Source organism: Anoplopoma fimbria, chromosome 5 (genome assembly GCF_027596085.1).
Source record: "Anoplopoma fimbria isolate UVic2021 breed Golden Eagle Sablefish chromosome 5, Afim_UVic_2022, whole genome shotgun sequence".
NCBI lineage: Eukaryota > Metazoa > Chordata > Actinopteri > Perciformes > Anoplopomatidae > Anoplopoma > Anoplopoma fimbria.
The window spans coordinates 15,689,925-15,715,211 of NC_072453.1; the positions used below are offsets into that span (position 1 = coordinate 15,689,925).

The following is a 25,287-nucleotide window of genomic DNA, read 5'->3' on the forward strand; positions in this document are numbered from 1 at the left end:
ATATGTATCATCATAAGCTAAAATATGTAAATGTACTTTTAGCCATATTGCATCTGCAAAAGGAGCCAGTATAACAAGAAAGCTTGTTGAGTGAAATCTTCTCAGAAAATAAATTCAAGTGACCATTTTTATGATTTCTATTTTATTGTACAGCTTTGTCCTTGCATTGTATATAACAATAAAATAACAACCTGTGGTCAATAAGCCTGTGGTCAAATTGCTGAGTCAGAGTAAACCTACTGTGCATTAAACTGAATACAGGCAATGATTATGAAGTCGACAGGAGATAAAAAGTTCTGGACAAAGTGCTGACTTTAAAGTGGAAGACTGTATGGGAACTCTGCAATTAGTCAACTTCAACCAATTAAATCTGCTGCCGGGATCAAGCTGCTAGGAGCTTTAATCTGCCGCAGTGCTCTATCCAGCAGCTGTCTGACATATGAAGGCCGTGAGAAGTTTATTTAATTGTTGGTATTGTTATCTATCACTGGGTGGGAGTGGGGTTGGGTGACTGAGGCGGTCGCTCTCCTCCCATTGCTGCTCGCAGAGATAAGAGCTGAAAACCACAAATGTGTTAGAAAACACCCATGGCTTCATGTACTCGCACTTGTTAACAATGACGGATTCAAACTTGTTGTAAGTACGACAGTATTTTTCAGTGATGTTTCTTCCGTTATACAATATACAAAAACGTCTGTGCGTGAAAATGTCTTTTAGTGATAAGAAGCTGACAGAGGACGAGAGTGTAAAAAGGAGCAAAAAGAAGCAAAAAAAGGAAGATGCCTGGAAACCAGAGGGACCCAGGGATCCATTTGCTATGGTTTGTGTCTTCCTGAGAGTGTGAGTGCATACATGCAGTGATGTATGTGTGCTGGTTTGTGTTTGTGGAATCCTCATAAACTTGCCCATGGGGGTCTTGTATGCCTATCACACATGAAACAGGTAAATGTGTCAGTTGAAATTACCGATTTTTGGCTGTAGGGATCAACTTGAGTAATGCTGCTGTCTGGCGGTGAAACATCAATCTTCCTGTGAGATATTATAGTGATTTGTCCTTGCTGGTCTTGTTCTGCCCTAGCTGGACTCTCTTCCAGAGACGAAGCAGCAGGAGATCCAGAGAGCCCTCCACCTCTTCTCCTTAGGCCCAAGTCTGCCCAAGACCCTGCAGCAGGCCCAAAAACACACTTACCATTTCTGGGACACGCAGCCTGTCCCCAAACTGGGTAAGACGTTATTCCTGCTCCAGCTATTTCGGTTGAAATAAAGCATTTGCTCAAACTTATACAAAAGCGAAAAATGTGACATTTGGGGATTTTCCCTTTTCTCTTTCTACATGAGATTAGATGAGAAAACAGATACCATTCGTCCGTTAAATATAAGGCGAAAGCCAGCAGAAAGTTAGCATAGCTTAGCAAAAAGACTGGAAATGGAACAAACAGCTAAACTGGCTCAGTCCAACTGTAAAAAAACATCTACGAACACCTCTTAAGCTTAGAAGTTAACACATTATGTCTGTTAACACATTATGTCTAACACATTAGAGTTAACACATTATGTCTTGTTAGTTTAATCAGTACAAAAACTACAGCGTACTCATCAAAAACATTTGTTGATAGTCCCTCGGCATCGGAAATTGTAAATTGAAATACAGTCTATGGTGTACAGTAAGATCATGTGACTTAGTATAAACTCCCTGATAGACTACTTAGGACAGGTGGATGGTAAGGGTGGTGTGAGATAGAAACAGGACGTTCTGTTCTGTCTCATCTGAGACTGAAATGAATCGTTGACGGGTCATCTGTCCCTTTAGTCACTAGTGAGTAGACTTGTTTGTGACTCACTAATGTCATGAGTCCTTTGTCAGTCAAGTTAACGTCAACCAGACTCTTTTCCTGACTGAAGTTGAAAAAACTAACTGTAGAGGGGTACCTGGTGCGCTGATCTCCGATGCCAAGGGGGCATCGCCACGTGAGAAGATGGGAGTGAGAATATGATGATTTTATTGTTTTGGGGATATAATGTACAGGATTATTTCATAGCTCTGAGCAGTTTCCAGGCAACCTGCAGCAGCTTCAAGTTTCTCACTGTAAAATGGCAAATTGTCATTTTTACACTTGGCTTTTTCTACGAGTTATCACATGCTATTTAGTGAGCTTTAGAGGTGCTGGTAGGTTGATTGTGTTACCTTGAACAGGCACGCTGTTCGAGAATGGTATGAATCCTCTCATCTAACTCTTCTGCCTAAAGCATGAATGCATATTTACCAAAATACTAAACAGTTCCTTTAAATATAAAAACATGTCATACTCCCTGTGCAGAAAGTCAAGCCTGCTGCAAATCCTCCCTTTGATCATTTTAAAATCTTCATTGTTCACATCAACATTCAAACTACTTCTTTCATTTTATTGGCACGCTCTGACATTTTACAGCACATTACAAACAAGATATGTGGGCAGATGTGTGGTTATATTCCTCCTGGTTGCGTATGTGTATATGGCACCTGAGGGAATACGCTGGCAGAGAACACGACACAAAAAATAGATGCTCATCAAAACATTGCTCCAGATACCTCTGAATCCACTGGTGATTATAGCCTCTATGCCACTTAACTGATTTCATGGATTGTAAATAGATAGAGACGCACTTCTCAGTCGCATAGACGGTAATGTTCAATTCCCATTTTATGTGTGCTTATAAATGGTAAGAAGAAGAAGAAGCCCTTTTATCCTATTTAGTATTGTCATTATTACAGAGCATTCATATAATTATTCAAAATAATTACAACATTGAGAATAAAGTTATCTCATTTAATTCCTTATGTTTGTGTCCTCAGGTGACAGTTGTTTGACTCATGGCCCGATAGTAGAGGGTGAAGCCAGTGTCCGTAAGGAGCCCTACTCTCTGCCTTCAGGTTTCTCCTGGGACACTCTGGACCTGAGCAGCCCTTCTGTGGTAAGTTACTTACTGTAGGTTACTCTGTGTACATAGTTAAAAACTGGATCCAATCCAAGTACTTTTATTAGTGGGAATCTAAGAAAAAAGTTGACTCACAACACGTTTCCATCTGTCACTGCAGATGACAGAGCTTTGCACTCTGCTCAACGAGAACTACATGGACGAGGATGACAACACCATCAGATGTGAGTTCTCGATGGAGTATCTGCAATGGTAAGCTTCAGGCATGAACATTTAGTCACTTTTGTTTTCTAGATATTGAATCAGCAAACTTTGTTTAAAACATGTTCATGAACATTTAGTCACTTTTTAAAACATGTTCACCTCTGTTTTCTAGATATTGAATCAGCAAACTTTGTTTAAAACATGTTCACCTCTGTTCTTACATTAACTCACATTAAAACATGTTCACCTCTGTTCTTACATTAACTCACATTAAAACATGTTCACCTCTGTTCTTACATTAACTCACATTAAAACATGTTCACCTCTGTTCTTACATTAACTCACATTAAAACATGTTCACCTCTGTTCTTACATTAACTCACATTAAAACATGTTCACCTCTGTTCTTACATTAACTCACATTAAAACATGTTCACCTCTGTTCTTACATTAACTCACATTAAAACATGTTCACCTCTGTTCTTACATTAACTCACATTAAAACATGTTCACCTCTGTTCTTACTCACATTAAAACATGTTCACCTCTGTTCTTACATTAACTCACATTAAAACATGTTCACCTCTGTTCTTACATTAACTCACATTAAAACATGTTCTCTGTTCTTACATTAACTCACACATGTTCACCTCTGTTCTTACATTAACTCATTAAAACATTAAAACATGTTCACCTCTGTTCTTACATTAACTCACATTAAAACATGTTCACCTCTGTTCTTACATTAACTCACATTAAAACATGTTCACCTCTGTTCTTACATTAACTCACATTAAAACATGTTCACCTCTGTTCTTACATTAACTCACATTAAAACATGTTCACCTCTGTTCTTACATTAACTCACATTAAAACTGCAACACATAAATTAAGCCTACAGGTTGCAATTAAGGAATGATGACATTGATAGTCTAAAAAGGATGACATCGTTTTTCCCAGACGACTTTCCAGCCTGACCCTCTGAGAAACCGTTATCAGTTACAAGGCGGCTACTCTAATCTCATCACTTCACTTTACCTCCTTTTTCCTTTGTGATCTGCATAAACGGTATAATTCGGGGGAAAAACATAAAAAAATTGTACTTGATACGAATAATTAACATTAGCATTCCAGGAACTGGCACAGGTCTCTGGCCCTGAGGTTAAAGAAAGCTGGTTTATTTATTCAGCTGAGTCATCTCATGCTCAATACTTTTATTATAAATTGTCCTTAATCAGACATTATTGAACTACCCATGCATGCATTCACAGAGCCATATTGCAGACAATTTCCCTCTCTTCCCTCTTAAGGGCTTTACAACCTCCTAACTGGCTGGCCCAGTGGAACTGTGGTGTGCGAGTACACACCAATAACAAGTTAGTCGGCTTCATTGCCGCTCTTCCTGCAGATGTCCGCATCTATGAGACGTGAGTAGCTCATAAAATGTATGCAGGGATGTGTGTTCTGTCAAATCTGACGAGCTATATTAGTATTCAGAGCACCTGCAGACAAAACTGTAGCAATTTCACTTTCAAGTGTCTCAAAGCAAATGCTCAAAACGTGCTCTCCTGCAGGGAGAAACGGATGGCACAGGTCAAATTCCTGTGTGTTCATAAGAAGCTGCGCCTCAAGCGGATGACTCCAGTTCTGATCCGAGAGCTCACCAGACGGGTCAACCAGCAGGGCATCTACCAGGCTGTCTACACCGCTGGCATAGTGCTGCCCACACCACTGAGCTCCTGCAGGTAGTAGACAGGGTTGATTCACATTTGATTTAAAGGCAAAGCGAAGCCACAGTTAGAACTTTTAAAGCCCTTAGTAAATCTCGATACGCTTCTTGCTGTAATATGAGAGTGGTTCTGACTTGAACACAAAATGTTCTGCCAAAGTCACAAGAATTTTGGTCATTTGACATGGCAGATTTCTTTTTTTGTCTTTGCTTTGTTTACTTACTTTGAAGCAGCAGATTGCATTTGGAGAAAGGTGAGAGAGATGCCAAGTCACACTTAATCAAATCTGATCAAACCACACCCACCCAGTCCTGGTGAAGCAGATTAGCTGGGTTTCTGGGTGTGAAACTAAGTCTTAATGGCTTATTTAGTCAAAAACGTGTCATGTAATGGAGAAATACACGTTCAGGGTCTTTAACACCGTGAAGATTTAAATTAAACATGAAACTTCTTGATCTGGTTATGGGTTTCACTCTCGTTCCTCTAATTAGCAAACATGCTGTCTTTGTTCTCAGTTCAGTTCTCATGCTAATTCTTCCAAACGAGTATGTTACAATGAGGACTACAAATAAGCTTCAGTTATGTACCCTGTATAGCTCATCTGTGGTTTATCTCTTATGAAGCAGCGTTCCATCTACAGTGTCCCTACCAAATTAACAAAGTTAATATTTTAGGTACTGGCATCGCCCTCTGAATTCCCGAAAGCTGACAGAGCTGACCTTCCCGGGTCTGAGGCAGAACATGAACCTGCAGAGAGCTCTCAAATTCTACCGTCTACCTGAGGTTAGTTTATGCTGCCACCTAGAGGCTTAACCCCTTTAGTGTCAATATAGTCTGACATTGCCCTGACGTCACTGAGTATTCAACTGACTGACCAAAAGAGTGTATACACAATATTTAAAGATGCAGGCGACTCCATAGTGCTAACTGAAAGTGTTTTTTCCTCCATATTTCTCCCAGGTGACAAAGACTCCAGGTCTGCGCCCTGCGACTAAAGAAGATGTGGTGGGGATACACTCACTGCTGCAGGCAAACCTCCGCAAGTTTCACCTCAGCTCCATGTGGTCTTTGCAGGAAGTAGAGCACTGGCTGTTACCCAGAGAGAATTTGATTGACACCTATGTAGTAGAGGTTTGGCCTTACAATTTGTTAATGTTTATTCAATTTTTTTTTATTTCTTTGGAGAGGGAAGAGCAGTCCTCACCATTCAGTGTACAATGTAAGCTTATTATGCTGCAGTAGTTAAGAGTTTATTCCCCTCCTGACACGCAGGGTGATGCTGGCACACTGACAGACGTGGTGAGTTTCTACAGCGTCTCCTCCAGGGTGCTGAATCACCCAGTCCACACTGGCCTGAGAGCAGCTCATCTCCTTTATGTTGCCGGTGCCGCCACAGACCCGGTCGACCTAATGGAGGACACACTGGTCTTGGCTAAGTCTGTGAGTGCGTTAGAATAAAAAATATGCCTAAAGGTGTTTGACTTAAGACCCTTTCCTCCAAACTACATACTTGCAGTTTAATAATCAATGTCTAAAAATGAACCAGAGAACAAAATGTGCAGGGTTATATGTTGATTTTATAACAAAATAAATGCTTCCTTTTCCTCACTGACAGAAAGGTTTTGACGTCTTCTCCGCTCTCAACGTGATGGACAACAACAGTTTCCTGGAAAACCTCAAGTTCGGCGTCATTGACAAGAGTCTTCATTGCTACCTGTACAACTGGATGTGTCCTAATATGAGCCCAGACAAGGTAATTAATACTGTCACTCTTATTCTGTGTATTCAAAGCTCAAAGTCCTCTGCACCATTCCTCTCTGCTGAAAATGGCAATCAAGATCTTAAGTTTATCATATAGTATCTTAGAAAATGATTGAAACTCTTGATTATTAATATGTATACTCATGTAATCAATTGTCATTCCAACAGTTCATTTAAGTGTAATATCTTGAAGTTTGTATGTGACCAGATTCATGATTTACATTTTCTTTTATTGCCACACAATAAAGCTGGTGGAAATGATGTCATATAGCAGAAAGATCACTCTGCATTAGCAGCTAATTGTGACCTTCACTAGAACTGTAACACTTTGGGTAAAATGCTGAAATACAAAGCACAGCAGTGGGAAATAAAGGTTTGTGTCATAGTTCTTAGCAGTAATGGCTGTATGTTTTACAGGTGGGCCTGTTGTTCCCCAACTAACTTAAGAAGTGCTGGAGTGGTAAAGATGGGAAGACTGTAGTGGTTGGCAGCACAGTGGGCATCAAACTGCACCGCCACCAGCATGCATTAAGATAAAACGACAACAACTGACAATCCGTAAAACAGAAAACTCACAAATCAATGAAAGAAAATAAAGAGAATTGTATTTGTAAATACATTCATCATCTGGGTGTCACTTCTTTCATTCAGCGTTTCATGCAGGAAATTATTGTTTTTGGCAAGATGGAAAACTGAGTAACCCTGTGTGTGTGTGTGTGAGTGTGAGTGTGTGTGTGTGTGTGTGTGTGTGTGTGTGTGTGTGTGTGTGTGTGTGTGTGTGTGTGTGTGTGTGTGTGTGTGTGTGTGTGTGTGTGTGAGAGAGAGAGAGGATGTCTGTTTGTCTTTGGGTATTTCAACAGGCAATTTCACACCTCAACCTCTGGTGACATTAGATGGAGTATCTATTGTATAGGGACATTTTCTTCACAGAGGCAAGTTGCTGTCGAGTCAAACATTTATTCAAGCAGCAAAAATGAAATTAAAGCAACAAAATCTCAGAGACTGATATCTATAAACCCTGGCACTTGCAGGCCTATCTATCATATAAAGACACCAGTCTACAAAGCCCACTAGCAGCTCTGGGAGGCTGTACGGAGACACAGTGGTGCTGTGAGCTGCATGCACATGGTGGACTTGTGGTGGTAGCTTTCGGGCTCCATATAAATCTGTGTTGTTTCACCAGTATTGCCAGACCCAAATCTCAAGATCTGATTCTCATGTCCACCCTGAACCCTGAACCCTCAGAGACTTAACCCGTATGATCAACATTAGTTTGAAAAAGAGCACTCTTAAAAAAAAAAAAATGAAATTAAAGCAACAAAATCTCAGAGACTGATATCTATAAACCCTGGAGGCTAACATTGCCAAGGTGTTGTGTAAGGGTTATATTTTATCTGTAAGATTTCGTGTTTGTTCCTGATCTGGACGTCAGAAATTAGAAATTAGAAACGGTTTATTGCCAAGTACATGTAACAATATTGTTATAAATTATCGACAGGGTTAAAAGAAGAAGTATTAATATTGTTTGCTTAGTTACATTACATTACATTACATTACATTACAGTCATTTAGCAGACGCTTTTATCCAAAGCGACTTACAGGAAGTGTATTCAACATAGGTATTCAAGAGAACTACTAGTCACCAGAAGTCATAAGTGCATCTCCTTTCTTAAACAAGCATCTTAAATCATAAACCAGAGCAAAAGTATAGTGCAGAGGCAAAATACTACGAAAACAATAATTGCAACAGACTAATACGAATATAATAAGTGCTACAAACTACTACGAATAGGATAAGTGCAGTAAACGAATACGAATTCAATAAGTGCAGCGAACTGATACGAATACAATAAGTGCAACAACTAATACGGATGCAATAAGTTAAAGGTAGCAGGAGCAGGAGGGTCCTTGCAGGATAAAGCCCCCAATGTCCTTAAGTCCTAAAAACGCCCCTGTTTTGGACCACACAGCATCCACTGATAACTTGCTATACTAGATATGAACAGAAGGGGGCACTGCAGCATTTACATTACAGTGAGCCTTTTATTGTGAGCAACTTTCACCTGCTTTGCATTTCATTGTTGAATGCGTAACAAAACACAAACATAAATCAAATGTGTGTTTTCTTGGCCAGTGTCAAACCTAAAGACAAAGACATGCAGAGGGATTGATAACATGCTTTAAAACCCAGCTATGTGATGCCTTCAAGTCCTGTTGAAGCAATAACACGTTTACAGAAAAAGTAAAAGTAAGAGGGATATTACAATGGGAAATAGTCCAAGTAACACAGTTATAGGTAATGGAAGAACATAAGAAAGTATAGGTCCTGTTTCTGTCTGTTAAAGTATTGTCAGTGTAGAAGAAGCATTAATGTAGCTGCTGCTACTAATCTACTGATGTGGGCTAGTTGTTCCCAAATTGGTCCTCTCCCAAATGTCACATGATTAGTTAAAGGTTGTCAAAAGATGATTATTGAAACAGCAAAGAGAGATAACAAATAAATTGGGGATTTTTTTTTCTCATCCATGCATTTTATGTCAGAAATATTGGATAGTTTTTTTTTCTTTTTGGGCCCCTCTCATTATGCAAATTATATTATTTGGTAAATTGAGAAAAAAAAAAAGCACATTTTATTTTAGGTTTGAAGTAGATGAAATAAAAAAGTACTATTGTAAAAAATGTTCTTCAGTGAAGCATTTACTGAAATAAGAAATACTTCTTCAGTGAAGCATTTTTTTGAGCCCCTGGCATTTACCAGAGGTCCTTGAAAGCAGCACAGTGTTGAGTTTGGACCAATCAGAGAAAGAAGGCATTTCAAGTTTGAAGTAAGTGACTGGACCTGTCAGCAACCTTCACTGCCGCCTGTGCACCCTGCCCGGGCAGGACAGAGCCTCGTCTCCCCCCCCACACCCTGGAGGATGAGTAGAGGAAGCACAAAGAATTTTTTTTTTTAAATCTCTATTTTACTTTCATTTGCGTCGATGACTCGGTCCTGCTGGTTAAACTGTGCAGGTCTAGTTATTGTTTTCCATTGTCTGCAACTTTTTTTTTTTTTCCAAAAACACCGCACTGAATGCTGCAGAAATAGTTTGGTGTTTAGTTTGAACAGCTGTCTTTCAAAGGAGAGATCTCCGTCGTTTGATGCATGATCGCAGGTATGTACCGCAGTTTAAGTTGCAACTTTGTAATGAGTTCATTTGTTGCAACATTGGGCATTACCGCAAAAATTGCAAGCTTCCTCTAAGCGATGTTTAAGTCATTCAGGAAATGCACATCTGTGACTGTCACATCTAAACGCTACAAAATGTTACAATTCAAGGATGTGATGCATAGTTTTGTGTCACCATCTCCACAGCTGCCATTGCATTTGTCAGGGTAGTTTCCCTTCCTTAAACAATCAGCCTGGTTCTCACGTTGACAATAGAGGCATGAGGAAATAGTTTTTATTTGATTTATTACTCTTTAATACTGCACATGGCATCCCTTACTTTCTATTTGTACCGTTTTGTTAAGCCTTGTGCCTTTTGCATGACATACACCTCAGTATATTGAATGCAGGCTGGTTTTTCTTTTTCTTTTTTTTAATCCTTTCACCCAATGAATGTCCCACTTTTGGACAGAGACTCATTGAGCCAACAGTGACAGAGTGCAGTGAGCATATAGTGTTGAGTTCTGCTAAAAAAAACAAAAAAAAACACCTGTGAGAAGAAAGTATGAGTGCTGAAGTGACTGTCACCTTTTTTTTAACCTCTTCTGCAGTGAGAAGGCTCATAGTGATGCCATTGCAGACAAGATTATGTCATTTGGCACAACATTTATATAAAAAAAAAAAAAAAAATAAATCAAAGTCATGTTTATCTGTGTCAATCTGCCATGGCTATGCAAATACTTGCAAGCTGCTTGGGTAACGTCTCTGTGTGTGTGTACTCTGAGATGGATGAGACCTGTTTGATTTCCTTCCAGATATGGCGGCTGTACCCTTTGTGAGGTGTAACCTTTGTTTATTCAGTGTGAATTTCAAACAGCATGTTCTTTTTTTTCCTCCCCCTGTGACTTTAACTGGGCCTGCCTCTCATTACTTGTCTTCAGTCTGTGAATTCAGAGGTTTTATGATCAAAATAATGTCATTTAAGTGATAGAAATGAGATCACCTGACGTTCATTAAACCGTATCTTCAAAATGCACTATGTATAAGTGCTATCAATCATTTAAACAGTTTTTTTTTTTTTTAATTTGAATTGTGAATACAATGAAACCAATTCAAGCCTCATATCCGACGGCTATGGAATTTGAAGCTTGCCAGATAGTCATTTTCTCGCTGTACGCCATCTCCGTGGCATGTGTCACAACAGGTTTACCAAGACCTTCCTCAGGCAGCTGGTGTTGATCAAGATAGAGGAAAAGTATGCATGCCTTGATAAGAGATACAGTGTGTGTGTGTGTGTGTCAGGTAATGAGCCAGACTGCACATGTTTGTGGTATTTCTTCACTCATTATTAACAGAGAATGCTGCTTTGTGTAACGGATGTTTTGCTGAGAAGTAACAGAAAGTTAATAACCAGCCTGTGCATACTTAAGCGCCTGAAGGAGAACTTGTCGGAGCAGGGCGTGGCTCCTGTCATGCTTATGTCTTATATAATCCTGCCTCCTCCGTGGACCATGTAAAGACCCCACACAAAGAGACAGATCCTCCATTGTTGTTAAGCAGAAGTGTGTCTGTGTTATGTGGTTATGGTAATTGTTAGCATTCACCTGAACGCCTCATGTCAGTCTAGGGGCGGCGTTGTGTTTCCCATGCAGGGATCTTGTTACGCAACATTGGAAAGAGGGCTTTTGGAGGATGGAGAAGAGCCATGTGGATGAGGGCTCCTGCTGCAGAAACCTGTCTTGTTCTGCACTCAAACATCAAGCTGTTGTTATTCTGTTATTCTTTAGCACAAGAGTGAAACTATCCACTTTCAATTCCTGAATGGCTAATATAACAAGAAAGCTTTAGCAGGGAATGCAGGGGTTTGAATGATTGTGTTGTGGTTTTTTGGCTTCTGTTAGGACTATACCGTCTGTTCATGGTCTTTCACAGGGCTTTTATTTTGGTAGGTTCTGCTGCTGCTTTGCCAACCTTCTGTCATGAAGGTGTAAGGTAAAGAATGTTTTTGTTCCTCCCACAGAGTGTTGCTTCGCTGAAAAGTAATTGAAGCGATGTAAACAACCCTCTTGTTAAATTAGGATTGTAAATTAGATTTAAATGGATAATTACCTTTTTTTTTTAACAAGTATTTAAGCGGGAAAGACACAAAATAGTACACTTGTGTGCTCAGATTGCCTCAGTTTGGTTCCAAATGAGTGAGGTTTTACTTGTATATCTATTTTTGTATTGGCAGTGTGATGCTTTGATTGCTTTCCTACATATAGAAAATGTCCCTCTTGTTAGTTTATTGAAACTTCTCCTCTCATACATTTCTGCGCTTGCAACTATTGCTACAGAACTCTGTACACCAAAACAACCAGACACAAGAATAGTCATACACTGTCAAAAACATCCTATCACCAAAATATCCACTGCTGCCATTATACACCACTTTTTTTTCTCTATTATTTACCTTTTATGGTGTCTTGCTTTGTTGTCCTTCCCCCTAGCTGTAAATTCTATTTCTGTAGTACCTTAATTGAGATGCAAAAAACAAAAATTCCTTATATATGCACGCGTGCTTGGTCAATAAAGCAGATTTTTTTATTTCTGATTCAAACAGAAGTGAAGGAGCACAAGGTTTCTCAATGTTTTATTTTGCATTTTTCTATTTGTGGCCCAATGTTTGTGATGGTGGCACAGTGGATCTCAGGAACAGTGGCCCTCATTTAAAGGCTCTCCGTAAACTATGAAGATGTCTTGCACAAGTAAGTGAAGCATGCGTTTGTTGGAGGAGATATTGTTCCACATGGTTTAGTAAGATAGCATTTTGAGTCTTAAGCTTCACCTGCATGTGTCACTTGACAGTTAAATAACTAAACTGCACAAGTTCCTCCCACTCAAGCCTTTCTCTCTCCCCTCGTCTCCCCAGTCTGACCCATGGGCTCTCCTCAGCTCTCAGAAGGGTTTGGTGTCGGCTGCACAGCCAAAAAGTTTCAGCAGTACAAATATTTATATAAAGCCGAGGGGAAGTGACAAAGTGAGCAATAGGAACTCCACAAAAGAGTGCTAGAGGGTTACCCTCAGGCTAATCTCCACTAAGACATATTTATAAACCGAGCTGGCAGTTACGGTGGACCGCTTCCAGCTCCGTCACCAAGACGCTAACAGTATTTGGTCAGCGACTGCACAGCCGAGGCCCTATTCAATGACGTCTTTAACCAGAGTAATATTTGCATCGCACAAAAACATATGGTTATACTTCAGACCGTCGTTTGATTTACGCTCGCATAATAGTTTCCATGTGTAGGGGCAGCACCGGGCTTCTCTCCACGCTACATTTCACTTTGTTTTAGCTCCGTGCCAGAGCAGAATTTCATCTGACACCATCGTCGACTGAAAATAAATCCTTCGGAAAAAATACGAGAGAGTGTTTTGAATCTACGATCAAAACAAGCGAGTTTATGGGCAACCTTTTCTGTGCATGGCAAACTGGGTTTTTTATTGTTTTTGTGTTCGTTAGTGACAGATGTTGCTATGTAACATCCATTAATAAAACATACACAGCACATTTATCTTTTTAAACCTTATGAAGGGACATAGTCAAAGCATTATGTTTAAACGCAGCAGCCTTTTAATGCAATCTACCAACGTTTGCCATGAGTTTATCTTTAAAGGACAAAGTTGCAAAAAGTATTTCAATAATTCTGCCCTGGTTCATCTTATTCTCCCAGTAGATTGTGTGCACAAGTCTGTGTATTGTACTATGATTTCAAACTGGTTTCTTGCCATAGCACCATATACACTATAACTCATTTCCCTGTTAAATTACAGTAAACTGCTGGCAGCTACAGCTTCCAGCATTCAACTGTTATCTACAGTATACCTACTATAATCTACAACAACAGTTTAATGCTGTAAAAAGGAAAACAGTACTGTGCTGGATAGAAAAACCATTATGCTGTTATTTTAGTGTCCCTACTGTAATCTCCATGAACAGTTAAATACTGTAAGATGTATTAAAGTACTGTAGAATGTGTAGAACACTGCTGGGTGGGAGCTAATGATTCCGTCCTCCGATGGCCTCCTTTTAGTTGCCATTACATGGTTAATACCACTACTACTAATACTCCATCTCTCAGCCCATGGAGACCCATCCCCCCCTGCAAGGACCCATTTAACCCCTCAACCCCCCTGCTCAGGGGCATTCCAGCTGGCCAGATGGTGTCTGCTCTGCACAGTGGACACCAGAGAGCAGAGAGAGAGAGAGAGAAAACCCACCAGCAGGATTCACAGGATGAGACATTCCACCCAAACTGCCCCCCCCCCTCACCCTCCCTTACCCCGCCCCTAATGTCGCCCTCTCTGTTCAGTCTTGTTTGTATCCTGCAGGCGGCCGCTCTGGGGATGAAGTCCATGTTGATAAGTTGTTGACCAGCAGGAAAATCACATGGGAGGGTTTCTACGGAGAGACGGGTCTGTAGTCTCTCCATAGCGACGGGTCTGTAGTCTCTCCATAGCGACGGGTCTGTAGTCTCTCCGTAGCGACCTGTAGTCTCTCCATAGCGACGGGTCTGTAGTCTCTCCATAGCGACCTGACACAGAAGTAGAACCACCATCACAACATGTATGTAAATAAGATGCACGTTATCGTGAGTGGAATAATTGTTGTCATGCATTCTTATTCAGGAACTAGTCAAATAAATGCTAGAAGTACACATAGAAGAGGAATAATGCATTGAACAAAACATCAGTTCTACTCAAAGAAGCTTTGATTGAGTGTGCTGATTGATGTCCAGGTTAGTTTGCACATTTTTCACTCTTTCCGTCAAAAATCGGCAAATGGAATGCCCTGGCAGTGTTGCTTAAGTGAGGCAATGCTTTGGATATGTGATAGTGAAACAAAGGGTAGCAATAGGTGTGAGGTTAGGTGCTAGTTACAGTGCATCCATCCCGTAAAAACACTGTGTGGGTGTAAGTTTCTGGCCCGTATTTACTCCTGAAAGGAATCCAACATAGCACAGTGTGGTTTGTATGTGTGAGCATGCACGCATACGATCCCCGAGCAAGATAAAGCCCCATAAACCCCACCCTTCCCTCTCCAGCTTCCATGATTGCAGCGTTGTTGTGTGTGTGTGTGTGTGTGTTCCTGTCCCTCTCTGTTATTGTGATTCTCCAGTTGAGTGTCGGTGTGCACTGCGCTGTGTGAGTTTACTTGTTTGCCTTCCCATACGTCACATTTAATGGCTCCTTTGAAAGTGGCAAACAGAAAGGCGGAAAGGCTTGGACAAAGAGCTAGCCTGTTAAAAAAAATAATAATAATAGAGGAAAACACAGATGCTTCTCTGTGTTAAATGTCATAGATGTATTGAGCTTTATCGACACGTGCTAGTTGTCCCAATTTGACAAAGATCTCAAGTAGGGAAAGCGAGCGCACACTTTCTTTGCCTGGCGAGGACAATGGTAGCTCCGCCTCAAGCAGGTCAGTACAGTTTTTACAGTGTCAGTTACTTAGGCAAAGCAGAGTGCAGGGCAGGCATGAGTACCCAGGGGGTTGTTATGTCAACTGCCTCTCGGGTGACTGGCTACAGTCAGCAGGACTTCTGGTAAAAGGGATTTAAGGGGAGTTTGTGTCTGTGTGAGAAAGACAGGGGAGAGAGGGGAGGGAGGGAGAGATGGATTAGTCTCTGGCCCAGGCATTTGCCCCATCCTCCTCCTCCTCCTCCTCCTCCTCCTCAGCAGCAGCAGATCTTGTCCTCCCTCCACCCACTTACCACCAGACTGGGGCCCCTTGGCACCCTGGAGACACATGCCCCACAAAGCCATCACATCCACCCCCACAAAAAAAGCCCCCTCTCTCCTCAGTCCTTTCCATCTTCTTTCCTCTTCTCCCCGTCCTCTGATCACTGCAGTTCTCTTCATTCTCTTTGTTGTATCCACCCTTCTCTTTCCTTCCTTTCTTTTTGGTCGTACATCCTTCTCCACCCCTGCATCCTCTAACGCAGTGTTTCCATAACTTTCTTTTCTGAGTGAAAAACATTGCAACACAATTCACAGTCGGCCTTCTCTCTGCGTCCTAAATAGAGTGAATTTCTTGACCATTTTTATAGCAATTTCTGCATCACCCTAAATGAACTTGAACAGGTAAGCCAGTCATTTTGAACCGACATACGTTTGATAAATCAAAGCGTTGTGTTTTGCATGCGTTATTGAAATCATACACGTTTTGAATTCTTGATAAATGAGAACAAATACATGCATTTAGGCGGAGTTAACAGACTCTCGTTCATTTAAAACTCTTATCAGTAAAACAAATAAAAGGTAAGCTAGCCTTTCATAGAAGACTCAATGTTATAAGAAGGCTTCAACTATCGGAACAATACGATCATTCAGGCTCCCTCATGTGGCTCAAATGTGTACTGCATAATATCCTGCGACTCAGCCTCTTGGGAATGATGACTGTATCGCAACATCCCCTTTTCTGCCCTTTGTAATTTTTCTTTCAGTTCAAAGTCAGGGTAGAGTTGAGTCATGTGAATGAGGGCTGTTAGACAAACACGGCCCTTCTGTCAGAATCGACCTTTGAAGCTCTCTATTAGTGGAGGCCCGTTCCAACTGGATAAAGAGCCTCTACAATCGCAATTAAGACTTCACTCTGCCAGTGTTTTTTAAGGCAAAGTACTTAAACCGCCTTGTGCTGAATGATTGCTTTTTAATGAGAAACACACTGGCCACTCAGTATGTGGTAGATTGTTGTATGAGGGTGGCCCCTCCCCGGCTGTATTTCTGATGCATTTGTCCGGTTGGATAGATCGGTTAGGAGCCAGAGTTATCGGATTAGTGACTGATGACCCGTACTCAGGTGACCTGTCTGCTGTCAATGGTCGGTCACATGACCTGTTTGCAGCCATACACATCCATGCACACACACATGCAACATACTGTAGACTGTACACATCATAAGGGCACATGTCTTTTTATGCTTCCTGGCAATATTTAGATTATTAGTTAAAAGTAGTCTGGTCTGTTACTTGTCTGGAAAGATTTTCCTGCAACCCTGAATAACATTTTCATAGTGGCTTTCTATACACTCCAACATCCGTGCTAACATGTGGGATATTGAAACATATTGTGTGAGCAAACCACAAAACAAGGAAACAACACTTTCCAAAGTCATTCAGATTTCCTCGGCATTGAAGACAGTTCCACCTTTTGTTTCGCTCCGTTACGGTCCCTGACCTTGTCTGAAAATTCCCCAGAGCTGCACCAGTTGACAAAACTTTTCCCCCAATAAACGGCCCGCCAGTCTGTTTGTGACTGCTGTCTTTGCAATCCACACACTGGCACTTGGTTTTCTCAGTGGAGCAGAGTTTCCACTCTCCACTCTCTTTCCCTTCAAATGAATGTGTTTTGTCAGGAGTTGGCTGTGTCTTTAACCGCCTCCTCGCTTTGTGTGGAAGGAAAGCCCTGCTGATGTTTGCAGTAACTTTACGAGGAGTCCTGAGAGTTTACAGTGGCAACATGTCTTCATAGGAAGCTTTGCTGCTGCACAGATACCTCGTGAGGCGTATATTTTAAACATAACTGTCAAGATGCAAGCAGTTCCAGGTGTGAATCTCTGTGGTGAGTACTCAGAGTTTCAAGGTAAGAGAAAGGAAAAGATGAAGATAATGGAATCATTGGGTAATTAAGTGGAGTTAAACTGAAACATTTTTGAAATCTTGACATGTAACACATTCCTTTGGTCTGGGCCAATGAGGTGACTGGTCATTGCTTTGTTTATTCAAGCTTCTCCCGAAGAGAAAGCCCCTGAATTTGTTTTGCTTTCAATGCAAATCCACTGCTCATGAGTAGGGTGTAGACTGCATTCCTGCTCCGTCCTCCTGTGTGGATATGTGAATTCTGAAAAGAGACACAGGCCAGCTTTTGCCTCTGAGGTTAGCTTTCTGTCCGGCTCTTGTCTCGGAATGAATCAGTGAGCTAATGTGTACGTGCTCCCTATGGATGATAGACCATGACATCAGTGGGCTCTGAGTAACAATGACGTAATGACATCTGACGTTTTTTTTTAGTTGACTCACCTTTTAAGGTGTTCTTATGAATTAAAGCACCAGACAGTGACACATGACAGGACACCAACAGACTGTTAAACTACAGTGAGACATTCTGAAAAAACCCAGAATTGCAGAGAGGTTTAAACCCTTAGCTCAAAGGATAAAACAAAGGGATAAACAGTTGAACAGTTTATTGTCTAAAGAGTTGCAATACTTAGCTACAAATAATGGATTAACATTTGAAATGTCCAGATCCCGCTACTCTTAAGTGCAACTGCAAACTTAACCAAATCGATCTAAACATTGACATTTCAAGTGTATGAATACACTCTTGTTTGCATAATTAATACTTTTTAATCACATCAAAAAATGTATTTAGTTAAAATGAATTCAATTGAACACATTTGGACTGGTCTGTGGGGGGTTTATTGACCTGAAATAGAAAAAAGGTCAACAATCCTCTTCACACGTTTTAAATCGTCTTTGAACAAATGTTTGCAACTTCTGCCTTTGTGGTTTATTGCATTTGTCGTTCTCCTCGAACAGTACTATTATGTAATCTAAAGTAACTGCATATATCAACTGGAGGTCTTTGCAGAGAAGTAAATATTTAAAAACGGGGCCATCATAGAGTTAGACTTATGAGGGGAAATGATGACACTGAATCGTGATACTGATGATATACTGTTGGAAGCAAATGGGATGTCTGGCTGTTGAAACCCATTATAAGTTTCCTCACTGCTCCTCACCCATCCCTTCCCTCAAGAGTTTTGGACATCTTGGCCAAGTTCATGAGCAACATTTCCTGATTATTCGCGTATTAATGAAGGAGGATGTAGGTCAGGAAGTGACACATTTGGCCTTTGTTGAGACAGGTCTTCCTCTCGTCGCCAGGAACGACTCCCAGCGGTAAACAAAAGGGTCAGAGAAAACCTCAGTGTTTATTAACTGAGGATTGGGTTTGTTTGTATGCCCTAAAAGAGCAGAAAGCATATATTGCCTGTATGAATTAGCAGGAAGGACTATAGTAGAACTACTCACTGAGCTAAGACATACACACTGTGTTAGGGAAACAAAAGCAAGTGCTTCGAAATCTATTTCCCATTCTCTTCATCAACGACCCCGTGACGCTGAGTGCAGTCAGTGTTCTTCCCCTCAACCTTCATTATCAATTTCTAGAATCAATACTAGCACGTTGGAGCGTATTCAGAGCCGTCTTGTTGTGTGTTTGTGTCCGGCTGCACGTCTCTGCTCGCTCCACTGCTGCGTATTTCTGAAGAAATAACCACACGTAGTTAAAGACACCCCGGGGTGTTTTGGCAGTGTAAAAAAACGCCTAACCAAAACAAATTCCTGAGCGAGTTCACATTTTCTGATTGGGGATGATAATTTTTCTTGTGTTACTAACAACTGTGTTTTCAGTTCTCTCTCTCTCTCCCCCCCCTCCATTTGTTGCTTAAAATAACAGCAGCAGCTTCCAAACAAAGCAGCCTCGGTGTTCTGGGTCTCCACGGACATAGCTTTAGCGTTCTGTTTAGCACTCCTTTTATAGGTAGTGACCTCAGTGAATTATGTAAGCGTGTGCACAGACCTGTAATCAACATCCTACCTCAGGACCATTTTGCCTTCATAAGGCAACCCGCAGGCTTTGGAGTGACATTCAGTTTAAACCCCCCCAAAACAAAGCAAGTTAAACACATCTGCATTCAATTTAGATGAGGAAAACGGCTGCTGCCTCTATTTTAGATATGTTAGATATTGTTATCATTATATATTTCATGGACTACACAGCCAAAGCAAACCTTATCTTGAAATGCTAAGCTTTTTAACCCGAGAGCAGAAATGTAATACAATTCCAGCAACATCATTTTCCTTTTGGGCCGTGGAGCTCTTGAAGGCTTGAGGCCGGGTAGAAGTGGATTTTACCGCTACCGATTGGTTCTGCCTGCATATTTGATAGGGCCATTCGGTTTTCATATTATAAAGTAACATCCGTCTAAAAGCTTTTGCATCTGATCCTGGATTCATTCCCTAGAATATATTCTAGTACGTGTTCTGGCTGAGTTTAATTGGCTGTGGGTACTTGTCGCTGCACTGCGACAAGTGCTTGGTGCCGATAAATGACTGTAATGTAATGTAATGTTAATTTAACAAACAGATGGTGAATTTATGGCAACATAGCGCAGAGCATACATTTCCCAGAGTGCAGGTGTTTTGGACATGGTCTCAAACGAGGGGAAGACGGCGTGTAATCGTCCTGCAGAGTTACATTTTATGGTCAGACTAAATTTAAATCTACACAAGGGAGGCTTGTTTTTAGCCAAGCACTATTATGATAGGTGGAGGAGGGATAGTAGAGGGCAACGTGGAGACACGCACACACACACACACACACACACACACACACACACACACACACATCCCCTGACATATACACTTATTTCCTGTGTAATATTTCAAAGCCATATTTTTTAAAGAGGACGGAGAGTCCTGGTTCTGGGTTCGTTTTATGGCCCAGCAGGTGGTCGGGGCCCGGGGTCAGAGGGGGTGCACTTGAGATTGGTTCAAGTTTGTCATCATTACAGAGAAGGCAGCTCATTTATTCCACCTTATGACCAAACTCACTTTTCTATTCCCTCTTGTCTTGCCCCATTCTTCACCTTCCCTATTTCTTCTCTCATTGCTAACGTTGTCCAGACACAGCACTTTTTCATTTTTTATTCTTCCCTCTACCCCTGTTCCTGGCTGTAATGTGAAAACCAATGTGCCGAATGGCCTGAAATTTGAGGGATACCAGGGGCTACTTCAAACGTTTGCCCCTCTCTAATATAAATATACCTCCTTTTTTTAAAAAAATAATTTCTGTTCTCCTTGGCTGTCCTTGAACAGAAGCTCCAAAGCATCGTACGTGCACTTGCGTTGTTAGAGACGTCAGTGGAAAAGCCTCTGTGTTTGGTTTGGTGCAATCAGAGACGGTGCACTCATATTTTATTATTGCTGTTGTCAGCTGATGATGCATTCATGTGAGGGCAGTTTTTTTTAAACCTCTGCATCCGAGCCATATGTGTGGTTTTCTGCTCTGTGTGAAAACTTAATGAAAGAAAAATGAGCTCAACTCAACTTGAACCTGATTTTTCACCTCCTAAATTTAAGTTATTTAAAAAGTTCACTTTTTTTTATTGGGCTAGATGTGAACAGGAGATGTGAAACGCATTATCTTTTCCAGGGAAGCTGAAGCATGAGGCCTGTCCCAGCATGCACTGGTTGCGAATAAACTGGTACACTCATAGGTTGCAAATCATACAAACATAGTCATACAAACACATCCACACTCAATTTAGAGTTTCTCGTGCTTTTGTTTGTAGTAAATACAGAATCCGTGTGAGGTGGGATAATGTTGAAGAGGTGATTGGCCCTGGCACAAATCCTCCACTAGGTAAAGAATAAAATGGGATGAAGTTGTTATTTGATGTTTGTTTTTCACTTTTTTTTTCTTCCTCCCTCTTTCCAACTGGCTCCAAGTGAGTCGATGGAACAGAGGTTATATGAGAGTCTCGCTGCGGTGGTCGGCTTTCTTTGAGCGGAGCTGGCTGACATCATTTCTCACAAAGGGGGTGGTGTGTGTGTGTGTGTGTGTGTGTATGTGTGTGTGTGGTGTGGGTGGGGGTTGGTGTTAGATGGGGCAGGGCAGAGCTTGGTTCGCAGCTCTACAGCTGAGCCAGTTTCCTATGAACGCTGGAGCAGTGTAAGCCTGGCTTGGCACACAGTTCTACACAGGTTAAGAGTGCCTGTCATTTGATATTGTTCTCTTAGATCATGACGCACTAATGATGCCTTCCTCTCTGCCTCTCTTGTTTGCAGCACTGGGATGATTTTAACGGAGTGAGACACTGCTGTCAAGGGAGATCTACAAGAAAGCAGGTCCACGTATCTGGTTAAGGACGACTGAAGCAGCAACCTGGAATCTTCTAACCTGCGTTTCGAACCCCTGAACTGAATTGAACTTCAAAAATGGATGGAATAGACACCTTGCAGAGTTCGGCCCCAGAGACCAAGGCTGAGCGGATTGCTCGATACAAGGCAGAGAGGAGGAGGGAGCTCGCCGAGCGCTATGGCAACACAGACGAATTCACCTCCAAATACGTCCGTAGGGACAGGAAAATTGGAGATACGTCCGAAACGGTGTCTTCAGAACCCAAAGAGAAGGAAAAATATGAGGATAATGGATCAGAGCAAACTTATACCAGGAGGGGCTTCAGGAACAAAGTAGTAGAACCTGTGGAGGAGCAGACTCACCATGAGCCCGCTGACCTCAAATCAGACACTATTCTATCCTCCAAATCCGAAGCCGTCTCCTCCGTAAAGGTGTCCTCTCATCTGAGGTGAGTTTATCCACATTTTGACAAAATAAAGACATTGCACACTTCTGTTGTTTGTGCTAGACCAGCAATCGAGTCGTTCTCAACGGGACATAAACTTGGCCGTGATACATGAAACACAAAGCCGTCCAGGCATAGAGACTCAGGAGGCCAGTAGAAGTAGAACCAAGGCTAGTTTTCAATAAATAATCAAGTAAACAAGCTTAAACTTGGAACATTCTGTTTTGATCCCAGCAAAATTGAGTTGAATGAAGTACAGTAGCTCCTTTCTCATAATGAGAGAAGAGGAGGCAACAAGTCGGCACATTTCGAGAACACTTTCGATCTCATGTTTGAAGTAAACATGGCAGCTAACATTTCCAAAATTGGCCATGTGTGCAGAGCAGAGAACTGCCTCATTTATTTTGACATGTTTTGCCGTTATGAAATGCAAGCTGCTTGTTTTGGTTCACTAAACAGTCATTTGGGGGATCTCACATGTTTAGAATGTCTGAGAGTAACAAACCGTTATTGTCAGGGTGACCTGAAAGACTTTTGGAGTTTTTCTCATTGGTTGCCAGGAATGTTCTTCTAAGAATTTTGTGCATGGATGGAGTTAAACATGTTTGAGCTGTAATCAACATTACATTACATTACAGTCAATCAAGCCGGGGGATTCTGCTGCAAACAGCCAGACATGTCTGTTTTTGTAAAAAAAAAAAAAAAAAACAGCCTGGGGGTTTGACGATGGAGAGAGAAGCAGTGAGATGGACAGAGTGCTAAGATAATGTCAGAGATTTGGGCTTGTAGGGGGGGGTTATTAGTCTCTGCCAAGTTTTCATGCCCTGTGCTTAATGAAGCAAGACATGGAGATATCTGTGAGTGATGGCCTGTTAGGTGTTATGGACCAATTATTTTTTTAAGATTGGGAAAGACATGTGTTGCAATAGGCTTCCAAAATAAATGCATGTTTCAGCAAATCTCAGCCATCAAGGGTTCTGCTTGATCGTCTCCTGATGGCAAAGCTTTTTATGTGCATGTTTAATGACCCTGCTTATGTCAAACATGTGTCTAGTGCAAAAAGTTTGTCTTGAAATTCAGTGAGTTTTGTTTCTAATTGTGGGTGTGGAGGATTTTTTTTTCATTTTTTTTATGGCACATTATGCAATGTGAAATAAATTGTTTTCGGCTTACCAAACAAGAAAGAATATTTGGCAAAATACAGTCACACACAGAGTTATGGACAAGATTCGTAATTACAGAGAGCGTGGAAGCGGGCTGACACGCTGACGTGTTTGCCTCGCATGCCTGTCACGCCAGCTATTAATCTTGTCGGCTTCGTTATGATGTTCGCTGCACTTCACCGTCCAGCTGGGCCCTCTTGCTTGTAGGCATTCTTATGCGACATATAGAGTTGAACAGAGAACGCTATATAGAAGCTGTTGTTATTAACCATAACTTGTAAGTTTTTTTGTTTTTTATTTTTCACCTTAAATTCTAGGGGGTAATTGGAGTTGTTTTGGGTTTCATTAAGCATCCTTACAGATAATCATGAATTGTATATGAAACAATATTTTAAAGATTCCTGGTTGACATGCGAGCGCTTTATGACTATAACTTCTCACATTTTCACCACCTTTTTGTAGGCAACATGTTGGCCTGTTTCTGTCACAGGAATAGCACAAAGGAAACTGGAACTCAGCTGTTCCCGCGATGATAGAAACTGTCTGTCAACCGGTTAATCTGCCACACACAAGATTCCTCTCCTCGTGAAGTTACAGTGGAAGGGTGACATTCACAAACATTTACAATTATCTGTTACTGGAAAATCCCCTTTAGTAATTTAAGAAAGTACAGATTCTCTACTATCCACCTCACTTGTTACCTTCTCACGTAATCTCATCTTTTTGCCGCCTTGATCTCATTTCAGAGACAACACAGTAACATCAGGTTCCTGGATTTGGTAGTTAATGTTAGGTACATAGGCCAATGTGATTCTTTTCTAAAGGTACTGTGCACACATCACAGTTTTATTATAACCAACTGTAACATTGTGGGACAGGGGACATATTACCAGATAAAAGCATTTTTGTATCCTATATGTAACATGCATTGATGTAAAAACATAAAACAGTTTTTACATCAATGCATGTTACATATAGGATACAAAAATGCAGTTGATTCGTAGAAGATTTTTTCCCCCAGAGGGTGAAGAGTATGTGGTATTATGTGTACTAAACACCAGTAATTGTGCTCCTGGCACATTTGGGTGAGCTAAACACCTTAGATTATACTCAGGACTGAATGAGATTTGGACTAATTATAGTTTACATGGCTGAACCATTACACATTTCAGAATGTGCCATTCGAAGAACTGAGCTTCCCAACATTTAAGCTCGCAAATTAGAGACATCAAAATGAAATCTTTTAACAATGCCACAACCCTGATTGTATCCCTTCTGTACTCTTACTTCATCCTCTTCTCTTCCTGTTTCACTTAATGCTTTGTGTGTATGATATAATTTAGTAGATCAAGAGTGAGGAAGCTTACTGTGTTTGCTAAATGACTCCCCGGTCTAGATTTGAATGTGTCTTTAATTTTTCCTCTCTTTAACTTCTCCCAGAAATCCTTTCTGTTTTGCTGTTGCTCTTCTTGTCCTCTCCTCTGGTTAGTTTTTATGGCAGCGTAGGACCGGCGTGTGCAGCTCTTCCCCTTTATCCGGAAGTCAAAGTGTGGGAGTGGATGATTAAGTATTCCTGAGCCCTGTGGTTGCAGAGGAGGGAGTTAGGCTGCATTCACATCAGGTCAGGCAGTGTTGGGAAAATGCTAGTCCTTCTATTCAATTTAGTGAGGGTAGTGCGTGTGCGTTTGCGTTGTGACACAAAATGTAGATTAGAAAAAGGCAGCGCAAAAGTTAAAGCAGAATGGACGGGAAGGGGATGAAAACAACTCGGGTATAAGAAAGTTTTATAAAAGTATGACGGTAAAGAACACTTCCCAGGCGTTTGTGGACCAGCTGACTACATGGATTCTGTGAGGTTGCATGTTTTTTGTCGCATGATCTTCTGTGAATGCAGCATAAGAGCTTGCGTTTGAGAACTAGGTGTCATCAGTCATTGAGATAGCCGTGGTTTAA

At 41.2% G+C, this 25,287-nt stretch overlaps 2 protein-coding genes across 2 annotated transcripts in view; both read left to right on the top strand.

Annotated features, from left to right (window-relative positions):
* The first annotated feature begins 564 nt into the window (after positions 1-564).
* Positions 565-7,205, top strand: LOC129091452 (glycylpeptide N-tetradecanoyltransferase 1-like). Its single transcript, XM_054599076.1, has 12 exons — positions 565-636; positions 718-820; positions 1,079-1,223; positions 2,834-2,952; positions 3,077-3,168; positions 4,431-4,547; positions 4,695-4,865; positions 5,525-5,633; positions 5,811-5,981; positions 6,123-6,290; positions 6,466-6,603; positions 7,029-7,205. The coding sequence occupies exons 1-12, from the start codon at positions 596-598 to the stop codon at positions 7,050-7,052; spliced, it is 1,398 nt and encodes a 465-aa protein (XP_054455051.1). The 5' UTR covers positions 565-595; the 3' UTR covers positions 7,053-7,205.
* An 8,659-nt stretch (positions 7,206-15,864) lies between these two features.
* svild (supervillin d) overlaps positions 15,865-25,287 on the top strand; it is a 34,324-nt gene continuing 24,901 nt past the window's right edge. Inside the window, 2 exon segments of the mRNA XM_054598859.1 lie at positions 15,865-15,882; positions 21,654-22,174. Of these exon segments, the coding sequence (XP_054454834.1) occupies positions 21,804-22,174 (371 nt within the window). The 5' untranslated portion in view covers positions 15,865-15,882; positions 21,654-21,803.

Bases quoted from the DNA above. Each gene is read 5' to 3' on its own strand.
- LOC129091452 (XM_054599076.1), top strand. From the start codon at position 596: ATGTACTCGCACTTGTTAACAATGACGGATTCAAACTTGTT. The intron at 637-717 runs GTAAGTACGACA...AATGTCTTTTAG, and splicing joins ATGACGGATTCAAACTTGTT to TGATAAGAAGCTGACAGAGG. The intron at 3,169-4,430 runs GTAAGCTTCAGG...TTCCCTCTTAAG, and splicing joins TCGATGGAGTATCTGCAATG to GGCTTTACAACCTCCTAACT.